This window comes from Pelmatolapia mariae, linkage group LG16_19 (assembly GCF_036321145.2).
Source record: "Pelmatolapia mariae isolate MD_Pm_ZW linkage group LG16_19, Pm_UMD_F_2, whole genome shotgun sequence".
In the NCBI taxonomy this organism is placed as follows: Eukaryota; Metazoa; Chordata; class Actinopteri; order Cichliformes; family Cichlidae; genus Pelmatolapia; species Pelmatolapia mariae.
In genome coordinates, this window is record NC_086241.1 from 15,810,237 (window position 1) to 15,837,021 (window position 26,785).

At 40.5% G+C, this 26,785-nt stretch overlaps 2 protein-coding genes across 2 annotated transcripts in view; both read left to right on the forward strand.

Annotated features, from left to right (window-relative positions):
• Positions 1 to 3,490: 3,490 nt before the first annotated feature.
• The window catches only part of b3galt1b (UDP-Gal:betaGlcNAc beta 1,3-galactosyltransferase, polypeptide 1b), a 62,936-nt gene continuing 39,641 nt past the window's right edge, over positions 3,491 to 26,785 (forward strand). The window contains exon 1 of the mRNA XM_063499633.1: positions 3,491 to 3,602. The gene's annotated coding sequence lies outside the window, so the exon portion shown is untranslated. The remainder of the gene's footprint in view (positions 3,603 to 26,785) is intronic.
• Positions 7,832 to 11,712, forward strand: LOC135933830 (proline-rich protein 36-like). Its single transcript, XM_065472060.1, has 3 exons — positions 7,832 to 9,551; positions 9,624 to 11,148; positions 11,559 to 11,712. The coding sequence occupies exons 1-3, from the start codon at positions 7,832 to 7,834 to the stop codon at positions 11,710 to 11,712; spliced, it is 3,399 nt and encodes a 1,132-aa protein (XP_065328132.1).

The window sequence follows — 26,785 nt, forward strand, 5'->3', positions numbered from 1 at the left end:
AAGTCCAAAGGGAACTATGATGATGGACTCGGGCAGAGACCCCCCGCAGGAAGTGGTGGACCTATCCCCTCAAATCAAAAACTTGAATGGAGATATTCTGTGAGCAGCATGAGTTCAGTAGAGAAAGCACACAGTGTTGAAAATGAAATGACAAAAACATTTAGTGAAAGCAAACCACACTGCAACAAAATATCTGTAGTTTGGCCCCCACAGGCCAATCCCCAAAAGAAAGCCTTTAAAATAGAGGAAGACATTCAGCTAACTAAACCACAGTGGCCCCCTCCAGAAAGCTCCCCTAAGTCACCCAAACAGCAACACAGAAAGACTGTTCCCCGGAGTGTTCTTTGAAATAAAGTCGCCCAGAGTTTAGTCTAATAAAACCAAAGAAGAGGCACAAAAGTCTAAATGGTGCAGTAAGAGGAAAGAACTGTCCCATAGGTATAATTAAGGAAGGGTTTGGTTGAAGGTTATGCAGCTAAGTGATTTAAAAGGGAACTTGACAAGTAGGAAAATGTGTATAATATAAATGTAAATGGTGTGGAAAGGCAGGTTGTAATAGTAAGTGCTCGAGAGATAGATGCAGACAAAGTGTGAAAAGCGGATGATGTTATGTGCCTTGATCTGTTGTGCTTTTCCCGTGTGTCATTTTTCATTCTTTGCAGTTTATTCACATGGGTGATACGATATCAACCTAGTTTCAGTAAGTTAAAAAGGATTATGGTTGATTGAATTATGATAAAAACATGACAAATTTAATATCTGCATGAAAATAACACCAAAACTGTGATTTTAAATTAACTTATGTGCTTAATTAGTCATTATTATTGGATGTTTAAACTTTATAACTCTCACTGCTCTCGAACTTTTGTTTTATTGTTTTTTTCAAATATAATTTGGCTCAGAATTTGTTTGTGCTTGTTTGTTTTCCACAGTCAATTCATCTTGTTTCAAAATGAATTGGATTGTTGTACAGGTCTCGCCATTTTTTATACTAAGCGCACTTGAGCTCTCTGAAAAGATCACCCTCTTTGGACTCTGATTTTGTACCATTAACCTTTCAACCTATTCACATTTTTTGCATTTTTCTTTTCTTAGCACCTGGTGTGCAGACTACTAAAGTATGTCAGAATTAATTTATTTATGATATTGCAAGTATATAATATAAACAAGCAAATTGGTTATTGTCATTTTTGTTTTGGACATTTGTATCCTATTTTGGAAAGCAAATATTTTGCAACAAGGGAATATTATTTTTTAGATTAGATGATTGTATCTTGCTTTATACAAGAAAATGATGTCATGCTGTCATGCTGGTTCACTTACTATATTGCTGATCTAAGAGCAATAAAATGTTGAATTTCATCTTTGCATTTGTCTCTTTCACATTCTAACACAATCTAATTCTTGAATCAATGTGCTATATGTGAAATGCTACATGTCCAGAGATCATCCATATCAAACACAAAGAGGCAGCAGTTTGTGTTTTTCAGGTGTATGGATCTAAAACATCTACTGTAGACAGAGGAAGGCTAGTAGACTCCTCTTACACTGTCAGTATAATCTCCTTTTTAGCTATGCTTACAAGGAGGGGATATCGGAGCTTAAAGCACAGGTGTGTCCGGAGTGGACCAGACTACCACTATCATGTAGGGATAACTGGATACTTAAGATTGAAAAAAGGCAAATGAGAGGCAGTTTTAACACATGCAGTGTGATGTAGAAAAGAAAGTGTTTTTACAATATTGTGAATTTTAAACAAACCCAGATGTGGTTCCTTAGTTCCTGGTTGCTCCCCGGTATACACGATGTGGACAAAAATACTGGATCTTCTACACATTACGCCTACAGGAGCTGCTCAGCCATGGAAACTCATGCCACGAAGCTCCCAGCACACAGTTTCTGTGCTAATGTTAATGTCAGAGGAAATCTGGAACTCTGCAGTTACTGAATTTGCAGAGCATTGGCACATGGTCTGCCACATCATGGCTGAGTTGCTGTGATTGCTAAATGCTTCCACTTTGCAATAATAGCACTTTCATTTGATTATGGAATATCTGAGATGGGAGTGATTTAACAAATTTACTTGCTTCTACAATGGCATTATATTACAGTACCAGACTGGAAATTAGTGAGCGCTTTTGAATGACCTATTCTTTCACAAATATTGGTAAAGGCAGACTGCAGAGCCAGGTGCTTGATTTTATATGCTCGTGGTAATCAGAGTGAAAACACCTGAATTCAAAGAGTCATTGGATGAAGACTTTTATCCATAGAGCTTAGGCCACAGTCCACTTTGGTTCCTATTAAACTGCCAGACAGCAAATTTTATTTTATTTAATAAAGAAAAGAAAGCATCTCAGGATAGAAAATGTACATTAAGAAAAAATTAAAAGTGCTTATATCTATCCAGTGTTTCAGCATTATTGCATATGGTGCACTTTGTATCTAGGTACACATTTTCACCATTAAGGAGTTGCTTATTGGCATGGATTTTAGAAATATACTGGCTCCTTTTTAGTCATTACAAAGTGCTTCTTGACAGTCTAGTAGTAGTCAAATACTTTAAAAGAAAAAAGAAAAACACAATTGAATAGGGAAGATGGTAAAAATTTAATTTGGAACACTTAAAGTGTAGTTTTTGTGTATTAAGAATTTATCTGTTGATTGTTGTTAAGGGAAAATGGTTATTCAAGCCACCACCTTGTAGATTTATGCCTATAAGGCAAAATAGGATTCCAGTTCTTCTTGTACTTGGTAATAAGTACAACCTCTATACTTACTACCAAGAAACATTTGGCAGTAAGTAAAGTTATTAGGAGGTTAATAGAATCTTCTTAGTTACCTTATAGAATAATGTCATAATAACTACAGTACTAGACCTATTTGTTACTTCGTGTTCCGTGACTGGCTATGAGCCAGAACCCGAAGTAACATCCAGAGGTCTCCTTACTACGGTTCGGGGCCGCGGACCTGGCGAGGTAACATATATTACTCGCATATCGTTGTCATTGCCAATAAGTTAGTCTTTTGGACTGATAATGAACTTTTTCCCACTGTTACCTGTTGTGTTATTGTGTTTGAGGGTGATCTCACTAATCTTGTATTTGTTGTTATATTGTTACCTGTGTTTGCCCCCTGCTTTATCTAAACATCGTGGCAATAAAAAAAACAAAAAAAACCACACACACACACAAACCTTAAGTGTATCTTTAGAAAGACACAAACTGAAATACAAAATACCTCAGTACTCACTTCATTCACTCAGCTGTTTTATCTGCGGGATGAACGTGTTGTCTGGTTTAAAACAGTTTGCACGAGTTGACGATGAATTCTCCCACAGCGTCAATCTACCTTGCTACTACAGTAGTATCTCTGAGCAGCCCTCACTCTCTCCCTTAGAGCGGATTGGTGAGGCTTGTATCGGATTACGCTCCGATTGGTCGTTCGCTTCTCATAGAGCGGTACGTCAGTCCAGTTGCACCACCGCCGTCATGTTTCACCCCCCTCCTCAGTCGAACAACGGTGCTTTTTAGGATGCTGGAGCAACGCGGTATCATATCATCAGGACCACAAGTCTGAGTGGGATGGAGACAGTGAGTGAGGTATGTACAACGAGGACGTTTTTCCTCTTTTCCGTGCCAATGAGCAGTGAAAGGTTACGCTTTACTTATCTTGTGGGATGCATTACGCAGGGATGGTTCTACTTTTTAAAAATTTCTGCAGTATGAGTGGATTCATCCGTCCTCGCATCATCTGTCCTTCCACATTTCCGAGCGCTCATCCGCAGGTTTTCGGGTGTCCCCTCTATTGTTGAGCTTTGGTCTTTGCTTTAGTACGTTCGGGTTGTACCCGCCTGGGTCTTTAGGGATGCCGTTTGGCGACTTCGGTGCAATCCCAGCTGAGCACTCCCTGATCTCCGTCCTCTTTGGCACGGCTGTCACCTCTGCACTCACCGTTAGAAATGCGTAGTTTGTCCGGGGCAATGAGGACACCTGGCATAGGTAGCCAAGTTACAATGCACCTGAATCAAAGTTTAAACGGATGCATTTATTCAATTTTTATGCGAATTTTTTCTCGTCTCTCGCTTGCAAAGAAAATAAATCTTGTAAGAAAATATTAAAATTTTAAAGATGGGCTATATTTGTCGTGACTGATGAATAATATAAGCTTTAGGAAATCGTTTAGATATATGGAAAGAGAAACGTTCTGCTGGATATTTTGCCCAAAATATATAAACCTTTAAATAAATGAAATAAAAGTCGTCTTGTATAATTGTTAGTGTTGTATCATAATTGTTATTTATTATCTGTTAGTAGTGAGTGATGCTCAGTGGATCAGACTTTGGTGTCCAGTGGCAACATCTCCAAAAAGAAGAAAATGGATGCTCTTTAATTTCCCTCACATCACCTTGTGAAAAGACCTCTTTTTAGTGAATTCACAGAAGCTGTGTGAGCTTCCTTAAACCTTAATACCTATGCTTAATTTAAGGCTTTACTTAGTCTCCATGGTAATATTGAAATATCATTTTATCACTTATGTAGCAAACAGTCTGATGAGAATAATAGAAAGGCTTAAAGTTTAGAGCCAAGAGACTGCGAGCTCTTCCTAAGAGTTGTGTTTCTTGCTGCATCTGCTGGGTCATTTTAGATCACTAGCTGGATCAAACGCTAATCCTCTTTGTGATGCAGCCATATGATGGTTTCCATTGCATGTCCATCTGCCCATACAGCCATTAACGCTCACTGCCAGACTGCCTCTGCGTCTAGCAGCGTCTTGTTGTTTACGTTGTATGCAGCTGATCATGTGCCTATACTTGCTCATATAGGTTCGTGTACATGTCTGTGCTCTGCTTACTCTGACTGCTCTCACTAATCACATTTCTGCAAGGTGTAATTAGTTGCGGGAATCTAAAGCTTTAATCCTTGGTTAAAGTACTGTATCTTTGCTTAGTCAGTGGTGCTTCCCGTGTTACACTGGGCTTACAATCAGCATATATTTAGAGCTTGTGAGTGCATTTTACATCGAGGCTGTTCTAAATAAATGGCAGCACACAGAGGAGAAAATGTCAAGCTGACTCTATTATTGAATAGAAATCATCTGTAAAAATAAGGGCATTGCCATATATTAGATTATTAGTGATTCTCAGTGGTTGGAGAAATAGGTATAGTTTAGATAAATGCATAAGAAATCTAATTATACATAAAAAGCTATCATGTTTATTATGTTGATCTGTGTAAAAATCACAGTTCTATTCTTGCACAGTAAATTTTAGCCATTCAAAGGGCAACTGAATGAAGTCAGGACAATAGCTCTGTATTTACCCATCCAAAACAGCCAGGACTTAGGCTGGCTAATAATAGGCTGACATGTGCACAGCTTATTTTCTTGCTGTATTTGTGCCAGCTCTTTCTCTTCCCTAAAAGCACAGATTGACAGACTCTTTACCAAGAAACGTATAACATCTCCTGGCGTATTTGAGAATAGCTCATTGAATAGGAAACAGCAGTTTTTCCTCATAGTCCAATTAAAACACAAATAATAGTAAAGTAATGATCCAAGGAGTAAACAGTAACATGACCACAACCAAAGCAGCCCCATGACATTTAGGAAAAATGCTGTAAAGAAATCAATGGCTACCACAGGACCACAATCTATGGATCTAATTTCTTGTGTGTCACTCACTCTGCTACTGCAAATCAGAATGATATACCTGCTTATACAGAGCAAAGTTATGGTTTCATGTACCTAGTATGTTTCTGAGAGTGGCTCTTCCCTATCTTCCTAAGAAATGTAATGCTTTTTTGTTGAGATGCTGTACCAATAACATGCATCTTTTACAGTGTGAGCATCTTAGTGGGTGTTTTGTGTGTAAAAGTGAGCTATTAGTCTATTAATGACCCTTAGTGAAATTGCACCATGTAAGGAGCAAGGAATTGACTGATTGAATTAATGAAAGCAACCACAAGAAGCTTGTGTTTTGAAGTGGTGATCATTTGCACATACTGTGACAACAGTCATAATGATAACAATCAGGGATCACCGTGGTACCATTCTAGTACTGGGAACTGCTTCTTTACTGACGTGTGTGTCTTTTGTTCTAAAATATTCTGTTTCTGACAGTTTGGCTTTTTGCCACTTTGTTGCTGTTTGACTGTGATGACACAGTATTATCACTGTTGTGCATGTTTTGGGTGGATAGGACTGTTTAAATGTAGCTTATGGGTCTTAAAAGTGGAAATGCCTAAAACCTTCTCCTGGACTCCTGTAGTAGCAAAAAAAACCTTCCAGTCATATAGATGTTTATGGAAAACTCCATTGAAAATCATCAAATTGTTCTGTGTGTTTATAAAATTTTTAACTTATTTAATGGCTCTGTTGATATAGCTGCAAGGTTTTTTTATTATCGTGGATTAAATGTGTTTTTAAGCTCTGAAAATTTCAGTGCTCCCTATAATGCTATCTGGCATACTCTAAAATAGTGTGAAATTTTGATTCTACTTTGATGGCCTTTAATTCGAGAATGTTATTGGATGGCAAATAAATTGAGAACATGCTGCGTTGGCAGCAGTAATCTTTTTTCTTTTTTAGGGGTGGACCTTTATTGGCTGTACATCATTATCAGCCAATGATCACTTTCCTGACTGCCAAAAAAACTGGCAACTATCACTGGTTGTGCATTGTATCTCATCAGTTTGCAGTCTGGGGTCGAGATCATAAATGTGCATGATAGAATTTCACTATGCTGTCATGAAGGACTGAAAGACTTTAAAACAGTTGTATTTTATAATGACTGGAACAAATTGGAAGATACACAACAAGAAGACCAAAACAACCACAAAAAACCCAAAAACTAAACACACGCAAAAACATCAGTATCAACCAGGGATGCACAGATTGTGAAATTCTGGGATATAAAAATCTGGCTGCTATCCAATGCCAGTACTGATATTTAATTTAATTTCTTTTTACTTTGTTTTGTTTTTTCCTTTTTGTGTGTTTTCCCCCCCAAGGAAACAAAGAAATATTTTTTATAAAAACAAATAGCTGTGATGTGTCTTAAGGTTCTTTATCACACTTAAAAAAATGTAACCGGCAAAAAAATGATAAAATCAAAATTATTGGCCACTGAGTTCAGTTAATGTCATTTTTTTCTTACAGGTATACCAATATATCAGTCAACTGGGCCATGTCACGGTCCTGGGTCGGTTCGACCCAGCATTTTGAGTTCCTTAGGTTTTGGTTTATTTCTGCATTATGGATTAGTTCTTATTCTCGGGTGATGCTGTTTTGATTGTGATTGTATTGTCTCTTTAAGCTATCTGATGATGATGATGATTATTATTATTTCTGGTTTGGGTTTCGTTATCTTGCCCTCATGTTTAGTTTAGGTTGCCTGTGCTTAGTCTTCTCTGTCTGTCCATGATGTCTTTATGCCTACTTATGAGTCTGCATCTGTGTCTCTGTCTGTCGTGTGCTTCCTGTTTTATTTTGTAGGTCGGTGTCCTATGTCAGTGTGTTCAGCTTTGTGCTCTCCCTGTCTTGTCAGTGTAATCAGCGTCAGCCGTGTCTCCCAGCTGTTTCCTCTTCGCTCCGTTCACCTCTTGTATTTAGTGTCTGTGTCTTCCCCTACTCGGTGTCGCGTCGTTAATGTCTTCAACCCTCAGGTTAACTGTGTGTTCTGTCTGCCAGCCTGTTTAGTTTATTTTCTATTTTTCTCAGTTTAGGTTAGTTCTGTTCTGTTGCTATCCAGCAATAAAGCTGTGCGTTTTTGAGTCCACGTCTGCCTTCGAGTCCTGCATTTTGGGTCCCTTCTCCGTGCCTGCACACAGCCATGACAGAACGACGCGACCACGACCAGGACCCAGCGGACTCGTCCCGGGAGTATGATCTCACCCGCATCCAAGGTTTGATGAAGCGGATTTCCCTCACTAAAGACACCAAGGCTATGGCGGTTGGGATTAACGCTATCAAAGCGATCCTGGAGGGAAATCCTCACCTGCGCCAGCTAAGAGGATTTATGGGCTATATGGACCAGCTGCACGAAGCCCAGGAGGTGCTACAAGCTCGGGAGCTCGCAGCTTTTGCCCGCTCCCAGTTTGCTAACCCGAAGCCACCGCAGCAGCAGCTGCGGGGCACGGAGCTTCCTGCTAGGCAGCAGCGACGGCCACGGGGGAGAGGCGTTTCCACACCTCTGCCGCGGGATCCCTCCGCGTGCTGTTCCAAGCCCAATTCACCGGCCTCCTTCTTGGCGGCGATGTGGTCCGAGGATGAGGAGCAAGTTTTCCTCCCTCCACCATTACCAGTTTCCTCCGTCGCTTCTGTTCCCTTATCTGGGAGGAAACGCCGCTCACGCCGCCAGTCCCCCTTAACTCAGCTGGATTCTGGAACTCCTGAGCGGCCAGCTGGGGTGAGTGAGAAAAACACTTTTCCTGTTCCGTCTGAGGGGGGCTGTTCCATCTCAGGAAATTTAAAGGACTTTGTTCATGCTCCTTTGGAGCCCAGAACCATAACAAATAAACTGATGGTCAACTGTGAGGCTGAAAATTCCAGGAAAGTGCTTGTTGCTGCTAAACTAGCATTTCCTGAGACTATTGAGCTAGTGCAACCTCCTCTTCCCTCCACTGACAGCTCAGCAGAGCCATCTCTGCCTCCTGTTTCTTCCTTGAGTCCAGACTGTTTCTCACCCGTTCACTTAGAGCAGAAGAATCTAAGGAAAACTGTTTCCTCTGAGCTCATCCAGCAGGGTAAACTGTGCTCTGGATGCTCAGGAGAACCTATGCCGCCACCCACTTCTCTTTCATTGCAGCCAGAAGCTCGCTTAGCTGCTCAGTCAGTCACTCAATCGCCAGTTCCACCTTTACCACAACCACCACTACAACCTGTTCTCCAGTCAGTTCAGTCCCCTCCTGTTCTCCAGTCAGTTCAGTCCCCTCCTGTTCTCCAGTCAGTTCAGTCCCCTCCTGTTCTCCAGTCAGTTCAGTCCCCTCCTGTTCTCCAGTCAGTTCAGTCTCCTCCTGTTCTCCAGTCAGTTCAGTCTCCTCCTGTTCTCCAGTCAGTTCAGTCTCCTCCTGTTCTCCAGTCAGTTCAGTCTCCTCCTGTTCAGTCGAGTTCAGTGCACTCTCTTGTATTGCCAGCTCCTCGGCCACCATCTCCACCCGCTCCTCGGCCACCATCTCCACCCGCTCCTCGGCCACCATCTCCACCCGCTCCTCGGCCACCATCTCCACCCGCTCCTCGGCCACCATCTCCACCCGCTCCTCGGCCACCATCTCCACCCACTCATTTTCAGGAGGAGAATAGCCCCACACCGACTGTTGTTGCTCCTCCAGACCTGGCTAACTCTGAGACTTTTGCTCTTTCCGGGGCCTCCCCAGAGGTTAAATTTCGACATTCAGTTAACTCTGGCCCCCTGGATATAAAGAAGTCAGCTGAGGACTGCACCCGGCTGTCGCTGCCTGAGCTGAGTCAATGCTCTGTGCAGCTGCAGTCAGCTATGTGTTTGCCAGAGACCAGTGTGCCTGCTGGTTCTGTTTTGTCCCTGCCAGAGGCCCGTGAGCCTGCTGGTTCTGTTTTGTCCCTGCCAGAGGCCCGTGTGCCTGCTGGTTCTGTTTTGTCCCTGCCAGAGGCCCGTGTGCCTGCTGGTTCTGTTCTGCGCCTGCCAGAGGTCCCCGCGCCTGCTGGTTCTGTCCTGCGTGTCCCAGGGGTCCCAGTGCCCACTGGTTCTGGGACTGTTTTTGCTGGAGGCCCCGAGGAGCCCGTCCGGCCTTCTGCCTCGTCAGCTGGATGGCCCGAGGAGCCCGTCCGGCCGTCTGCCTCGTCAGCTGCCGCCGCCTCCTCATCCTCGCCGCCAGCTGGAGGGCCCGAGGAGCCCGTCCAGCCGCCAGCTGCAGCCGCCTCCTCATCCTCGCCGCCAGCTGCAGCCGCCTCCTCATCCTCGCCGCCAGCTGCAGCCGCCTCCTCATCCTCGCCGCCAGCTGCAGCCGCCTCCTCATCCTCGCCGCCAGCTGCAGCCGCCTCCTCATCCACGCCGCCAGCTGCAGCCGCCTCCTCATCCACGCCGCCAGCTGCAGCCGCCTCCTCATCCACGCCGCCAGCTGCAGCGCTTCCGTCTCCGGCTTCCACGCCGTCGCCAGCTGCAGCGCTTCCGTCTCCGGCTTCCACGCCGTCGCCAGCTGCAGCGCTTCCGTCTCCGGCTTCCACGCCGTCGCCAGCTGCAGCCTCAGAGTCTTCACCCACGCCGTCGTCTGGCCCAGCTTCAGCTTCACCCACGCCGTCGTCTGGCCCAGCCCCCTCATCGGCTTCATCGTCGCCTGGTCCAGCCTCCTCATCAGCCTCACCCACGCCGTCGCCCAGTCCGGCGTCATCGTCGTCTGGTCCAGCTCCGGCGTCATCGTCGTCTGGTCCAGCTCCGGCGTCATCGTCGTCTGGTCCAGCTCCGGCGTCATCGTCGTCTGGTCCAGCTCCGGCGTCATCGTCGTCTGGTCCAGCTCCGGCGTCATCGTCGTCTGGTCCAGCTCCCGCGTCATCGTCGTCTGGTCCAGCTCCCGCCTCGCCTGCCTCGTCTGGTCCAGCTCCCGCCTCGCCTGCCTCGTCTGGTCCAGCCTCCGCCTCGCCTGGTGCTGCGGGGGCCACGCAGCCTTCAGGTCCCCAGCTGCAGCCTCAACATCGTCGGTCATCTGCCAGGCCGCTTGTTGGGCATCTTCGCCACTGTGGACGACCTCCTGAACGCCGCCACTGCCTTCCGCGTGGCCGGCCTCCGGACTTGAATTGCCGCCGCCGTTGCCATCCGCACGGTCGGCCCCCTGAACTGCTCTATCGCCGTTGCCGCCCGCACGGTCGGCCCCCTGAACTGCTCTATCGCCGTTGCCGCCCGCACGGTCGGCCCCCTGAACTGTCCCCTCGCCGTTGCCGCCCGCACGGTCGGCCCCCTGAACTGTCCCCTCGCCACTGCCTACTGCGTGGCTCGCCTTCAGACCTGCCCCGCTACCGCTGCTTTTCACATGGTCGGCCTCCGGAACTGAACTGTTTTGGCCTCCGGTGCTGTCGGCCTCCGGGTCGGCCCCCTGAACTTGGCCATCTGGGCCTTGTGGACTCTGTCCCTCCGTCCTGGACCCCCACCGCCCGCCCTGGTCGGGTCGTTTTCTGTTTGTTGGTTTTTGGGGTTGTTTTCTGTTTTTTTTTTTTTGGTCGGGTTTTGTGTTTCTGTTGGGCTGTCTGGAGCCAGCCCTTGAGGGGGGGGTACTGTCACGGTCCTGGGTCGGTTCGACCCAGCATTTTGAGTTCCTTAGGTTTTGGTTTATTTCTGCATTATGGATTAGTTCTTATTCTCGGGTGATGCTGTTTTGATTGTGATTGTATTGTCTCTTTAAGCTATCTGATGATGATGATGATGATGATGATTATTATTATTTCTGGTTTGGGTTTCGTTATCTTGCCCTCATGTTTAGTTTAGGTTGCCTGTGCTTAGTCTTCTCTGTCTGTCCATGATGTCTTTATGCCTACTTATGAGTCTGCATCTGTGTCTCTGTCTGTCGTGTGCTTCCTGTTTTATTTTGTAGGTCGGTGTCCTATGTCAGTGTGTTCAGCTTTGTGCTCTCCCTGTCTTGTCAGTGTAATCAGCGTCAGCCGTGTCTCCCAGCTGTTTCCTCTTCGCTCCGTTCACCTCTTGTATTTAGTGTCTGTGTCTTCCCCTACTCGGTGTCGCGTCGTTAATGTCTTCAACCCTCAGGTTAACTGTGTGTTCTGTCTGCCAGCCTGTTTAGTTTATTTTCTATTTTTCTCAGTTTAGGTTAGTTCTGTTCTGTTGCTATCCAGCAATAAAGCTGTGCGTTTTTGAGTCCACGTCTGCCTTCGAGTCCTGCATTTTGGGTCCCTTCTCCGTGCCTGCACACAGCCATGACAGGCCAGTGTCAAATGATACTGATATTTGGATCTTGTATTAAATTAAAAAATGTAAAACTCAATTGTTTCAGCTCAAACCATCCATAGATATCAAATGTGAAATGTGACTCAGTGAATCCAGAGAATATCTAACGTGACAGATCACCTCCAAATCAAATTTACATATTTCTTCCTCTGGTTTGTAGTGTAATTTATCCATGCAGATGATTTTGGTGAGAATGGCCAAGTTTTGGAATCTAAAAGCCCAAAAAACAAATTAAAAAAAAATCTGTAACAATCCAAAAAAAAAAAAAAAAAACCCAAAAGAAAAAGATATTCCACAAACATTATATTAGGGATATTTTCTTTCTACCCAACATCATCTGTCAGCCAGAAGAATGCAGTTAGCTGTCATGGCATCATGAGCACTAACATCTTGTCAATGGGAGGAATTTGTTTCTGCACAGTAATTCAATTGGTGTGTGGTCTTCCAGGCCAGGGGAAAAATCTGTTCCTTTAAAGTTTTTATAACATTATCAGTTCTCAGACATATCGAGAAGTACTTGCTTTATTGATGATCAGACAGTGAGCTGCTGCATGATTAAACAGAAACCAAATCAATCAGCGCAGTAAGAGGCACACAAAAAATTTATATAAGTTCTACAGTTGTATTTTTAAAGTGTCAGGAAAATCCAACCAATAATTTAAATCAGCAAGGCTGTTATGGGGTCTAATATTTAATGATTTGAGGTACTGGATTGTACGGAAGCTGAAAACCTTCAAGAGGTTGTCGCACATCAAGTTAGGCTGAGAGGGAAAAGAAAAATATGAGCCTGGAAAAAAGAGACTTCATAATGCACAGGATCAGTACCTTTTGAGGTCCAACTTTAAGAAAGGAGAGCTCAGGGAGAAAAGTGAGGGATGGGTGAAAGAATGAAGCAGAGTTTGCATTGATGTGAAGAGATCTGTAGAGAAGGATGGATGAAGGGAAAGGCTGTATGGGTGAAAGAGAAGAATGGGAAGCCCTCCAGTACCTGAATGCTTACAGCACATATTTGCAAAGTGCACAATTTGAAGTACTTTGCAAGCATTTTGCCCTTAACATTCCCAGTAGCCTCTCCTCTTGGGAAAACACCAAAATCATTCAGAAAAGATGACCTCTTTAAACTCAGTTTATCAGATGACATTAATAACTATTTTTGTGCTTTTGTGCATTAATAACTGTTTTCAAGAACCCCAGAAGATTTACAGCACTTAACATCCCAATCGCAGAAGCCATGTAATCACTCCCTCCAGTAGTAATGCTTTTACTTTAGCTGCTCAAATACCTCATGTTCAGAGTAATGAATTAAAATGTTTAAATCCCAAAACTGTAACATCTTATATGTCCTATTTTTGTGTCTATCCTGACCCGTACAGTTATATCAGCTAAAGTAGTTATTCTGCTACTTTTACCACAATAAAATTAATCCTAGGGAAACAACTATATTAACCATAATAATTGTCTTGTATAAAACGAAACAAAAACAAATGCATGTAATTCCTTCTTTGCAGCAATCTGACTATGATTTCTTACTTTGTAAGACACAGCCTGATGCGGTTTCTGTTATGCATGAAAACAACGCTAACATGCATCCATCTATGGTTCGTTTTTGGCATTGTACTGTGACCAATAGATAACATTAGGGTCTCGGCCATGTTTTCTGCGTTTTGGTGGAAGAAGTGTGCAGTACGAAGTGATTTAACAAGTGAGTGATGACACAAAGGTTAGAAAATTACATTTTTACCCAATGTATCAAACCTAATGCATGCACGGTAAAACCCATTCTCAGATGCTAATCACGACTAAAAACTACTGAAATTTATTAAACATTTACAGGAGTTTTAATGCCAGCAGTGTCCGCTTTGCCTCCTCTAACCAGTTTTGCCAACTTAGCAACTTTGTCACTATATTTAGCAAGTTTTCAGACCCCCTTAGCGACTGTTTTTCTAAAAAGCGACTAGCAACAAATCTGGCAACTTTTTCTGGTGTTATTGGAGACATATTTATGATGACTTTTTGATGTGAAAACGAGTATTGCTCTTCTCAACAAGCAGCAGGTGCTGCCGTGGGCACCTCGCCCGTGCCAAAACCCTCACGGGCAGAGGGTAGTCCTCCCCCCGCTTCTATCAAGGCAAACCTATGCGTCCAAACTGCAAATGAATCGCGCATGAGCGAAGCTGCTGCTCCCGCGCTGACTGTAGCGCAGTCAGTTCTTATTTTACTGTTATGTTGTTTTTTGGATCACAATGTTTAAAACTACTTTTAAACACACACACACACACACACACACACACACACACACACACACCCACAAAGTAACTCCACCAGAGTGCCTATTTTGGGTCACTTTTGCTGGTCCAAGCTTGGATAAAGGAGTAGGGTTGGAATTGTGACATTAAAAAAAGAAACAATAATTGCTAAAAAAAATTTAATTTTTAGTTATAAATAAATTGTAAATGCATTTATGACTTTTTTTTTTTACTCACTTTGTCTCTTCCATGATGTTATTTTTCTCTCCTACAACGGAGGTTACAATTACATTAGACTGACCAATTATGCAAATTAGGCGATGACATCATTTTGCGACTTTTAGGACAACCAATAGCGATTTTTCTTACTGAGGAGTTGGCAACACTGCCTCTAGCTGGTACACAACTTCACACAGCTCCCTGCAGACAGGCAAGTAGCATTAAGATAGCGACTAGCAACTATGGTTAATAACAAAAACAATAAAATGAACATGGGAGCTAGGCAGCATGTGCCCTGGCTCTCTACAACTTTATAACAGATAGGGTTAATTCACATGGTAACCCCATTATTTGTTAATAAAATGTGTTGTTTTTCAAATGCTGTAGCTGAGAAAAGTCTAACATTAACTAGACAGAAAAAGTAGCTGTGTAGCTTAAAAACGCTAATTTGATTAGAAATAAAAATGTGGAGCGAAGTCACCAGAAGCACTGCAACACCTCAGACAAACTAAGTAGAAATGTTCTTTTTGTTTTGTGGCACTACCTTTTTTTCAGACAAACTTAAAATAATTTCATAATTACACCTTACATTTTTGTTAATATTTATTTTTATATATAGAATTATGCTGTCACTGATATTTTTGTTGTATTGTACTAAATATTTTTTTTAAATGCCTCTTAATTTTATGTCTTTTTTTTTTTTTTGGCCTCGGTGGTATAGAAAAATGGCATGGAGTATTTTCAGGTCAGTGTTTGCTTATGGCTTGTCTAACAGCTAGCAAATACAATTTGTTTTTCGCGGTTGCTGAGATACTTTGTCTTTAGCAAAACAAATCCTATTTATCACCGGAAAATTCCAGCCCAGAGGCAGTGCGGTAGCAGCAATGAAACATAGATTTAGAGGATACAAATTTAAATGCTGATGGTGTCGTTTTTCAGTGGCAATTACAAAGAACAAACAAAATAGATTTCAGAATAAAAAGTTATAGCAAAAATGCTGTTCAATGTCTTTTTAATGCTACAGCTAAACTAGATAAATGCATCACGCAGAAATGTGCCTTAACTTCGTCGTACATTTAAATTTACATTTTTACATTTTAATATAAAACTCCATTATCTTCACAGGACTTTGACTTGTTTTCTGTCTCCAACATAATTGTATTTTATTAAATTTATGGTCCTTTATCACATATAGCACTCTCCTGCTTTTCAGCGTCTTGTTAGTGTGTCTCTGCATCCGAATGTTCCCAGCTTTAATCATTCTGGTCCTCCTACACACCTACTGTAATTACTTTTTGTTTTCAATCTTTCAACAAGACTCTGGAGGAGCCTCTGTGTTTTTTCCCTCTCATTAGTGATATTCTTCTCATTTATGAGAATGCGTCGAGAAAAAAAAAGCCTGTCATGATTTGGAATGCAATTCTAGATATTTCCTGTTACTTACATTTTGGATTTGTTTTGTGCTAAAGTTGCACAAATTCCTTAATGACAATATTGGTTGATTTCGTCAAGCTATTTATACAGTAAATTCTGATCTTGCCTTGTTTAGCATACCACATAAAACTTGTGGCGTTAGAATAAATCTGATCAATGTTTCTTTTACTCTGTTTCATAAGTACAAATACTGAGATAGAAGAATTGTATTTTACTGAGAGGTACATAGGAACAATTCCAGGCAGTGACTGGTTTTGAGCTACCTTATTAGAGGAATGAGTCTGAACTGGGGCCTGTTCTTGTGTGACTTGATTTCCCCAGTGACCAGTAGACCAAACCAATTTTATTGCTGTGACAAAAAGAGTCATGAACAAGTTCTTTAGGAACCATGACTCTCAAATGACAAAGAAGAAAAGTTCCAAAATCAGCTTTAGCAGTGCTCCTGCAAGTCATATAGATAGCAAGATTGTTCTAAGGAACAGAGCATGAGAAGCATTAACAGCCTGTATTTTTAAGCTTAGATTAACTGGTGTGCAAATGTTTGTTTTTGGGTGTAGTAATCTAAATCTATTTGCTGGCAGCACATAAAATAAAAACAAAAGCCAAACTAATACAGCCAAGGGAGAAAATGCCAGAGCAAAATTAGATTCCTATTGATTTATTAATAATTTCTGATTACTGCCTAAGAAAAAAACATAATGATAAGGTGTGTTATTAATACAAATTAATTAATACTGACTACTATAAATACTAATAGTGCTACTAATATGTTCCACCACTGTTTGTTGCACATGGATATTTCCAGTACAGTCCATATGCATTAAGATGCTCTGTAGTCAACCATAACTAAGCAGTGTTGTAATCCTTCAGCATATATTCTCTGACTGCCAGTCAGTCTCAGCCACATCCCGGCAGAGCAGCTTCATCGTCTTTAACAGTTTCTGAATTTGCTTCAAATCTGATTTATTTTCCTCATGCTTCAGCAGTTCACAATCCCTACAAATTTATTCTGAAGTAACAAATTACTATGCACAGAGAGCAATTTTTTTCTTCTCTACAAATAACCCAAATGACCCTTGGAGGGATTGAATAGCCATCCTTATCTTGAAAGGATAATAGGATGGATACACTACTCAGTGTTCCTTTATCCAGGATACTGTCACAGGAATTTTGTATTCCTTATCAGACATTTTGTCCAATTCCAGTTTTCAGAGATGTGCCCTTTATACAGAGTAGTATAAAGTGGAAAGCAAAGGTTTTGAAGGTCAGATTACTGATTACAGTTGACGATGACGTATAGTTAGTTAGATATTTCTGTCCCTACAAACATCTTCACTGTGAATTGAGTTTGTGTATAATTTGATAATCATTCTATGGACTTATGACTGATTTTTTAGGAATACTTTATAATTCTAATAGTGAGGAGAGCTATGCGGGCTAAATTTCATCCACCTCAGTACTCAGTTAGTGGAGTAAATTTGGTCTGTTTACCAACAGAAACCAGCCACTCCAGACTTATGTTCCTTTATTTAAACTCCAATTGAAGGGACTCACTCACACAAGGCTCAGTGTGATATGATTGTGCCCAAATCAGCCAGTCAAACATTTTCACTCATTACATCCTTTCTAGGGATAATCTCTGGACCTCATCTTGATTTTGCTGGTTTGGTTTACCCTAACTCACCTTACAGAGTAGAATAACAACACAGATTAAACACAAGATAAAGACTGCCTGTGACAGTCACTGTAGGGAGGGAACGCAAATGCAGGACAGACAGGAGGCAGGGTAGAAGTCCAGAATCCAATCTTTAATCCAAAAACAAACAATGATTATACCTACAGTTCAAATGAAGAACAGGCAAAAGTCAGCATCAATTAAACAGTTCACACAGTCATGAGCAAAGAGATAATACGTCAGGGAAAACAAAACAACGAAAACATGGAGGTATATAAAGAACACAAGGAATAGAAGTAAAGTCTGGATAACTTGACTAAAGATAATCTGTTTAGTTTTAAGTGAACAACAAGATGTATATATATTTACCAGACATCTTGCTAGTACTGGTTTGGAACCCCTTTTGCCTTTGTAGCTGCCCTAAATATTCATGTCATAGATTTAAGGTGCTGGAAGCATTACACAGAGAATATGGTTCATATTGAGATCATAGCATCACACGATTGCTGTAGATTTGCACAATATCTGTGCTGCATATCTATGATGAAAATTTCCCGTTCCACCACATCCCAAAGGTGCTGAAGTGGATTGAGCTCTATTGACCGTGGAGATCATTTTATTATAGTGAATTCATTGTAAGTTTGAGAGGATCTGAATTGTGACATGGCACATTACCATGCTGGAAGCAGCCGTCAGAAGATGGGTACACTGTGGTCATAAAGACATGAACACGGTCAGTAACAATACTCAGGTAGGGCTGTGGTTTTTAAACTCAAATTCTAGCCCTAAAATCTGAACGTTGTAGTAGTCCATCTACTGCAAGGTTCAACCTGTGCATTTAAAAGATGGTCATCAGCATAACTTGGTTGTAACAAGTCATTATTTCAGTTACTTTTGCCTTTCTGGCAGCTTGACGTGCTCCTCTGGCATCACCGATACACTTTCACCTTGAGAACTGCTGCTCGCTGGATATTTTCTCTTTCTCAGACCAATCTCGGTAAACTCTAGATATGGTTGTCTGGGGAAATCCCAGTAGATGAGCAGTTCTGAAATATTCAGACCCACCTGCATGGCACCAACAGCCGTGCCATTCATTATTCTTCATTCTGATACTCAGCTTGAACTTCAGCAGCTCATTTTGTCCTTGTCTGTATTGTCTAAATGCATTGAGTTGTTGCCATGTGATTGGTTGACCAGATATTTGTGTAAATGAGCAGATGAACAGGTGTATCTAACAAGGTACATTGAGTGTATACTGAGGGGGGTTGATAGGCTAATTGAACACAGGTGTGACTAATCAGGGCAGGGCATACAATCACAAAGGAGGGGGAAAACTAACAAAGACAGGAAGCTAAAGTGACGGAATACTCAAAGGCCAAGAATAACAAAATTAAAGAAGAAATTACTCAATTAAAACCAAGACAATATCGTTCCGTCTAGAGCTAAAACTGCTCATGTGTAGATTGTTTGATTGGTAATAATAATCCGACCTTCCACCAATCAACAAAAGACTCCTGTATGCATGCTACTAAGTTTTCCCAAAGTAACTCTGTTCCTCCTCTTAACCTAAAAGTAACCTATTCTAATAGTGTGACTTCCTGAATTACATTTTCTCATTCATTAAAGAATCCAAAATATTCTCTGCTGCCTTTTCCCAGGATCACAGCTTTGTACTGTTGCCAAAAGCCAAGAACAAAAAACACCACAGCACATTGTTGCATTGTCAAGTCAGCCAACATTTGAACTGTGATTGTATAACAGCTGGTTGCATAACACCAGAAAGAGTTCAAACTTCGTGTTGATAGATTTAATTGGTGTTTTCGCTGCTGTTTTCCAAAAATATAAATGTTCCAACCTTGTATTTAAAGTTATGAGATACCAAAATAGATGCTCTCACTGGTGTTTGAATTTCATTGGAAATAATTGAAGTCTGTCAATCTGTGAAGATAAATCATTTACAGATAAAGTGTGAAAATCACAGCTTGCTTTGACTGGCTGTGCTTGTCCAAGAAGTTACACAATAAAAGCCTGACATAAGTGTAAATAAATAATAGCAACATATGATATAATGATAAGTTAACAGCCAGGTAAATGTTCTCTGCTCATTTATACATTTTAGCTCATTCAAGGTGCATGAGCAGGTTAAAACAAAATGATCCAGTTTGAGAAATTCTCCAGGCACTGAAAGCTCAAAGTGACAAAGATCTGTTTGGTTGTTGACCTTGACTGAAGAGCATTTGTGTCTTAAAACATGAACTGAATTCTGACAGCAGCCTTGCTTTATCCATATTTATATTGGTGTCATCCAGGGCCCTGTGTGCCAACATGGCAAACAGACAAAAGAAAGCTGCCCACAAGTGCACAACGCAGAGCCTTTCAGAGAGTGAATAGGTGGTTTCTGGAGGTCTCAACTAGTTATTATTCCAACTATATACAGTATTAATTCAGCTATATAGTGAAATACCGCAGTAAACTAGAGATATATTCCAAAAACCTTTTTTACTTGATTGAGAGCTGCTACTACAAAAACTATGAGCTGCCTGTGATCTCAGTGCCATTCTTCCCTCTCAGGGCACAGAGTAATGGAACAGCCTGTGAAGGTGACACTAAACCTGCACCTTTCACCAACCAGTGTGCAGCCTGCTTGGAACTGATATTTCCAAGAATCCCCAGACAATTAGTGAAGTGGAGCCTTGATGGTGACTGCAGACCTCTAAGTCCCACATCATACAGTATAATGTGCTTCGTTGTACATGTTGAGGTGTGTCATAAACATATATATCCTAAAGCCTTAGAGCGGTCATTGTAGTGGTTGCTTGAAAAGGGGGCTTCTAGCTTTAAGTTAAAGAGAGCAATTTTAGTCAAAGGAATCAAGCATATGATCTTTCCCTTCAAGTTTTTCAAGCACTTCTTCTTCCAGCATGCCCGTGGAGAACTGCACGGAAGCTAGTGTTTTATTTTTTTTAGCTTTTCCTTCATACAAACATTTTCCTTCATCAACTCAGTAATTGTAGATGATACATTTTTGAACAAGGTAATGACGCCCCCCGAGTTTTTGTAAAAGTCACTTATTCAGGAGGCATTCTCCCTCGGAGGGCAGTTAGGTGGGGAACATGTATTCGATGATATTATTTTATATTCAGTGACAGTAATAAGAGGTGTTGCATTTGAAAAAAAGGAACAAATCCGCAACAAATTAAATAGGCTTCTTCAGATAATGGGGTTGAAATCGTCTGTTATCACTTTGCTGGGGAGATATTGGATGATAGTGTCATGTGGGGAAAACTCTGTTATGTTCTTGTCAGCTTACAGCAAGTTGAACCATACTAGACCAGCTGATTGAGACCAGTAGTACACCATTATTTGCTTCATATTTCACTAATAATTAATCAGTTAGATTTTGGGTTGGACATTGCTGAATGCAATGTCAAGCGTTTACCAGAGGAGTGTAACTAAAGATGTTTTCCTCGGTCCATTTAAGCAAGATTAAATATCTGCTCCTGAAGGATATTTGAAAGCTGAAATGAGGTACAGAATATATGCCAGGACTGAAAGGAAGAATATGAAACAGCAAGAAAAAAATTATTATTATTATTATTTTAAACTCTAGCCTCCAGCTAAATAAAAATTTCTTTTGTAAACAGGATATTTTTGAGTTGAATATAGCTTTGCAGCTGTGGTGGGGCACGATTGCCTGGCCAGCCTGGGGTGCTGTAAAAGCCTTTCCTCCAGCCCAGTCACTTACTGTAGGCAGCAGGAAAAACAACTTTGACAGATCAAAGAAGTATTCATTAACATATTCAGCACATTAAAATAAAAAAAAAAAAGCATGTGTAAGTCTCAGGCCACTTGGCAAAGTCACTTTAAAAGCTGTTTGACATAGTCAAAGTCATATAAACAAACTGGGTAAACTATCTTAAAATACACATTTTTTCCCTCAGTCACACAAACAAAAATCAAATTTGTCCTCACAAGAAAAAACTGACATGACAGTCTTTAAACAAGTGTTCAAATAAATGTATATCTCATGAGTCCAAAAAATATCCCAGTCAAAACAGTCAAATCCTTGGGGGGTTCGACTGTTTTTGGGAACTTTTGTTTATATTTGAATATTTTCTGGTTGAATTTTAAGTTTGATTCATAATATGTTTATATTATCATCTTTATGTGTGTCTTTAGCATTCCTATTTGCAGTCACTATTTTTTTACGAGAGTATTAGCTTCATGAAGTTTTCCCTTTATGTCTTCCTTTCGTTTTCATTTCATCATGTTAAGTTTACTATTGTGTTTAAGTCCCTGTTTAGCTGTTTCCTGATTTAGTTTGGTGGTTAGTTGTCTCGTGTGTTATGCATTTAGTCTTACTTCTCCAGTTCGTTATCCTAATTAGTTTAGCCCGTGCCTAGTTCCCCAGCTGTGTCTAATTCCCTCATTAGCCCTCAGTGTGTCTGTGTGTATATATAGCCCTAGTTTCCCTTTCTCCTTTGTCTCAGTATTATTGGATTGCATTTATAAAGCGCTATATAAATGCAATCCATTATTATTTTCCCTCTATTAACACACTCTTCTGTTTTCCTGCCATTGAGTGTGTGGATCTAAGATTTCTGTTTATGCTCTTTAGCATTACACACAAAAAAAATTTGTGTGTCAGAAAACACACAAAAAAAATTGATAATTTTTTTTGTGTGTTTTCTGACACTTAGATATCACAGGATCTCTTTTTTTTTTTCTTTTTCTTTTTTTTTTCCTAAAGTATCCCATTCATACGCAGATTACATGCTTAGTGGAAATGCAAGTCTTTCAGGTTGCCGAATGCTGCTAATAAATAAAATATAATTTTTCACGTCAGTGCTTAGTATATGGTCTTTAAGAAAACAAAGTTATTTCCCTGCAGAAATATTCAGTGGCCAAAGAGGGTCATACTTGTTTATTATTATTTTTTACTGATCAGAAGTTAAGATTTAATTGTTTTTATTTTGAAGCCTCCGGTCATGTCATTAAAAAACCCCTAAGATTTACAGCTGACAAGTCTCACTTTAGTGTTTATGTAATGAGAGTTAGACCTTTTTAGCTGTCTTAAACAATAACAACACCAGCGATAACAATAAAAATAGTCATTTTACTTCAGTGTTTTAGGCAGTGTACTTAGCAGTGGTGTAAGCTGTGCATTGAGAATGTCAATGTCATCCCAGTGCATTCGGGGGATTTAGTCATAGGCACATCAAAGCAAAAAATATTATGTCGTGTGAAGCAGTAGGTAAGAAGCATCCAAAAGTCACCTTGGTTGGAAAATAAAACGCTTTCTGAGCAACTGAATAGCTCCAGCTTATTAGCTTACTAGTTTGCATTAGTTTATTTCTTCATGCTTATGTAAAATATACAAGATGTATCATGAAAATATGCTTATATAAGTTGCACAGCAGAGGTAGCTGTTTTCTTCTGTGTTGTGTATGTAGTGTAAGCCGCACACAAGAAACTAATGAGGCCAGTCCAGAGCCACAGCTATGAAGATTGACTCAACTACTTATACACTGACTTCTTAAACCATAGAGCAGAAGTCACAACATACTATTAATTGTGTGATAAAGCCATAAACATTACAATTTTACATTTAATTAGACATTACAGTAATATTCTTTCAGGGACTAGTGCGCTCTTGTTATCCTTCTTTTTATGCCTTTTCCATCCATTTGCTTTGGAGGTTTTATTAAGTGTCAGGGGTATGAAACTAGAGGTCATCACTTTAATTTGTACTCTGAGGTTTGGGTTGTTTTGTGTGTGTGTGTGTGTGTGTGTGTGTGTGTGTGTGTGTGTGTGTGTGTGTGTGTGTGTGTGTGGGGGGGGGGGGGGGGGGGGGTGTGTTAATGTAAGGTTTTTATATTGGGTTTATATAATTCTATTGTTTCCAAAACACAAGTCATGACCATTCGATCTGTGCAAAATGTTATCAAGCAGAAATGAGACTAGTTTCCTAGTTTAGTCTGGTAGCTCCATTTGAAATCCTACAAATATATCCTGCACCATATTTCGGGGGGGGCTTTTTAAATTTTTATAGAATTGGTAGAAACCACCATAAAAAGAGAACTTACTAACAGGACCAACTGATACTGTAAAAACATGTTCATGAAGTTAGCAGCCAATCAAAAGCAAGCTGGCTTAAACGGACTAAGAAGGAACTAAAAAAAAGAAGCTTGTTTGATATAGTGGGTGAATTTAGGGGCTACACCATGGCTCAGTGTAAGATTATAAGATTAATTTGAACTGTGAATCATTCAGATCTACTCTAGGAGAGCCCAAGAATAAAAATGTGGTGCTGAACATGAGCAAAACGGTTCCATTTAATGAATAGTAAGCTTTGATACATACTTGAAATAAGTATTAGTAGCCATACAGTAAAAATTGTTCTCCTAAGGGCCACATGGAGAACATGTTGCCCAGCTCACCTATAATAAGCACATCCCCAGGGATAATATTATGGAAAGAAATATGCATTCACCTGCCACTGCCTCCTCATTAGGCAGGCCCTGTCTGCCCACGAGGTCATGCTGCTATGTAGCGCTGGGTCAAGGGAAGGAAAAGCAAAAGTCTTGAAGCGAGTCAGAGTGAATGTTAAGAAAATAAAATACTGCAAACAATTTATTAATAAAACAGCAACAAAAACAAAACAATCTAATAAATTATACCTCAATTAAAAGCCAGGGATTTGGAAAATAATTCATTTTAAATGAAAGGTTAGAGCAGCCAAGAAAAGTACTAATGAATTAAAATTAATTACAGTGCATTTACTAATCTGAAAAATGAAGGCTGTTTATTTTTTTTTTCTGGTGCTGTGCTATATTTCTTAATGCTTTGTATTTGTTTGTCGGAGCACATTTCACCAGGTTATTTGGATTAAAATTGACAAAACGTAGGCGTACGTAGCCCACATTATGTTCCTCCTTGTTTCAGGCCACCTTTTCTTGTGAATGTCCCCTCACTAATGATGTCTGACAGGAACAGGTTGAAAGATAAAGGTTAATCACTCTGTGTCCAAGTGCTTAAAGACCCAAATCCTTTCTGCAGTGCCATCCTTTGTATTTCAGGAGAGTACCTGCAGTACCTCCCCATTTCCCTGCGTAATTGGTTTGTAGAAGGAGAAACGTTTCACGACAAAGTGTAGATCGAGAATGTTTTGATGTGTTTGCAATGACTTCAGAGTTGCAGAGGGTTTGCTCTCTAGAATAACAACTCATTTCTAATTTCTTATTCAATAATTTTTCAAACAGGCCTGCAACTACTGGGACTAATTATGGATTGGTTGCTGTCCTTTTGGATTTCACTGCTTAAGGCTACAGTATGTTATATATTACAGGGGCACTTTAACCAGACTTTTACTGTCATCTTGCTTTTTGTTTGACAACAGTATATTAAACCTAAGATGTTAAATCTTACATTTGTATGTTACAGCTCTAGAAGACAGCAGTGGACAGTAAAATAGGATATTTCTCATATAGCATGAAGGAATCTAGAAAGCAAGAATATGACGTGTTTTTTAACTGGATCAGTGGTGGAAAATTTTTAATTGATTGTTAACATGACTCAACTCTACACCCCTATTTTTTGAGAATTTATTCAAAATAGAGCATTCATTCAATAACACAGCATAAATGATTTTTAACTTGTTGGATCCTTGGACTAGTTGGACCACCTTGCTATGAGACATCATAGCAAGTTCACAACTAGCTTTCTAAGTTAAACCATGTTTTTGTTTTTTTCTGCACCTTCACTTAAAAGGGGTGGCATTGGCACCATTTGGCTAATCACAATTCTGGATAATGGATACTGCTGATTTTTCAGAGGAAGCTGAACTACTGAGAGAAAAAATATAAAGGGGATAAACACACATTACACATGGAAATAAACACACTTACTACAGACAAAACAGCAGTGTAAGTGTCTGTGTTTGACTGTGTGTAAGAAGAAAAGCACTATACATTAGTTTGGTATTAAAAACACTGTATGAATGCATGAATACTATAGGTGCTTTGGTCAGTATGGAAAAAAACCCCCACTGTATTAAGAAAGGTGAGCTGATTTGAAGCCTATTTGAAGGCTGGAAAAAATGCTGACCATGTAAGTTGACAGATTTATCAATATGATGAGTCTGTCAGTAATGCACGGATGAATTATAATCAATATTTCATTGAACTGATCTCTAAAAGACAGTTTTAGTTTCTATTCTTTCAGCTGAATCCTCGGTGGTGTTTTAATGATCTGTGAGCAAAGAAGGAATAAATGTAAAAATAGAATTCAAATGTAAGATTGGTCTACGTGCAAATTTGGAACGAGCTGAACAAGTGCAAATTGGTGCTCTGTTCTTAATGCTTATAAAACAGATGACAGCCAACAGGGAGGGGGAAAAGGAATAAAGATGCATTTAAGAATCTAATTCATTACTGATGTTCATTTAAGAAAGACAAAGATTTGAGACACTATTAAAAATTTCAGATCCTGGTAGAGGGATCTTACAGAAATGTTATTCCCCAAAGAACTAATTGGTCAGTAGGCAGCAATTTCACATCGGTTGATCTCTAATCTGGAGCAGGTTATGTCTGCAGCATAGGTTACCATGGCGATGTACCCTGGTAAGAAGTGAACGGCCTTCGTAGTACAGAAATGTTAACCCTGAAGTTACCTGGATGAGACACAATCCTGCTTCATAGTACACGCTCAGATGGGCCAAACCAACTGATATCTCCAGCTGAGTTTTCCCTGATACCTTCAGGGACGTCTTGGAAAACAGAGTTCAGGGGCCTTCACATCAGCAAATAGCATTCTCCCAAACATTCAGGTATTGTTCCCTTGGAGTTTTTCTACATCAGCTAGTTCAGCGAAGAGTAATGTGATTCCACAGTAATTTACAGAGCTTTTGTTGACTCTCTCAAGTGCACTGACTTGTGAAGAGCTAAATTTAAATAATCACAGAACAGAAAAGCAGTCTATCAGCAATGTGTTTTTCAGATTTTTATAAAATGGCTGTAAAAAGTGCTAAACTGTACAAACAGCAAACATCTACTGTATATAGTAATTCATGCGATGCAGAAATACTTCCAGGTATCAGCTGAAGGTTAAAAATAAATTACTGGTCCTTTCATACAGAGTTTCAGTTATTGGGTTTGATTGATAGTGTCAGTACTCTTGCTGCAATCCATCATATGGATTGCACATAGTTTTGTTGCTCACATTATATGCCATGCATCCAGTAATGCCTCTGTGTGATTTATTGCTCTTATGTAAGGTCTGTCAGGA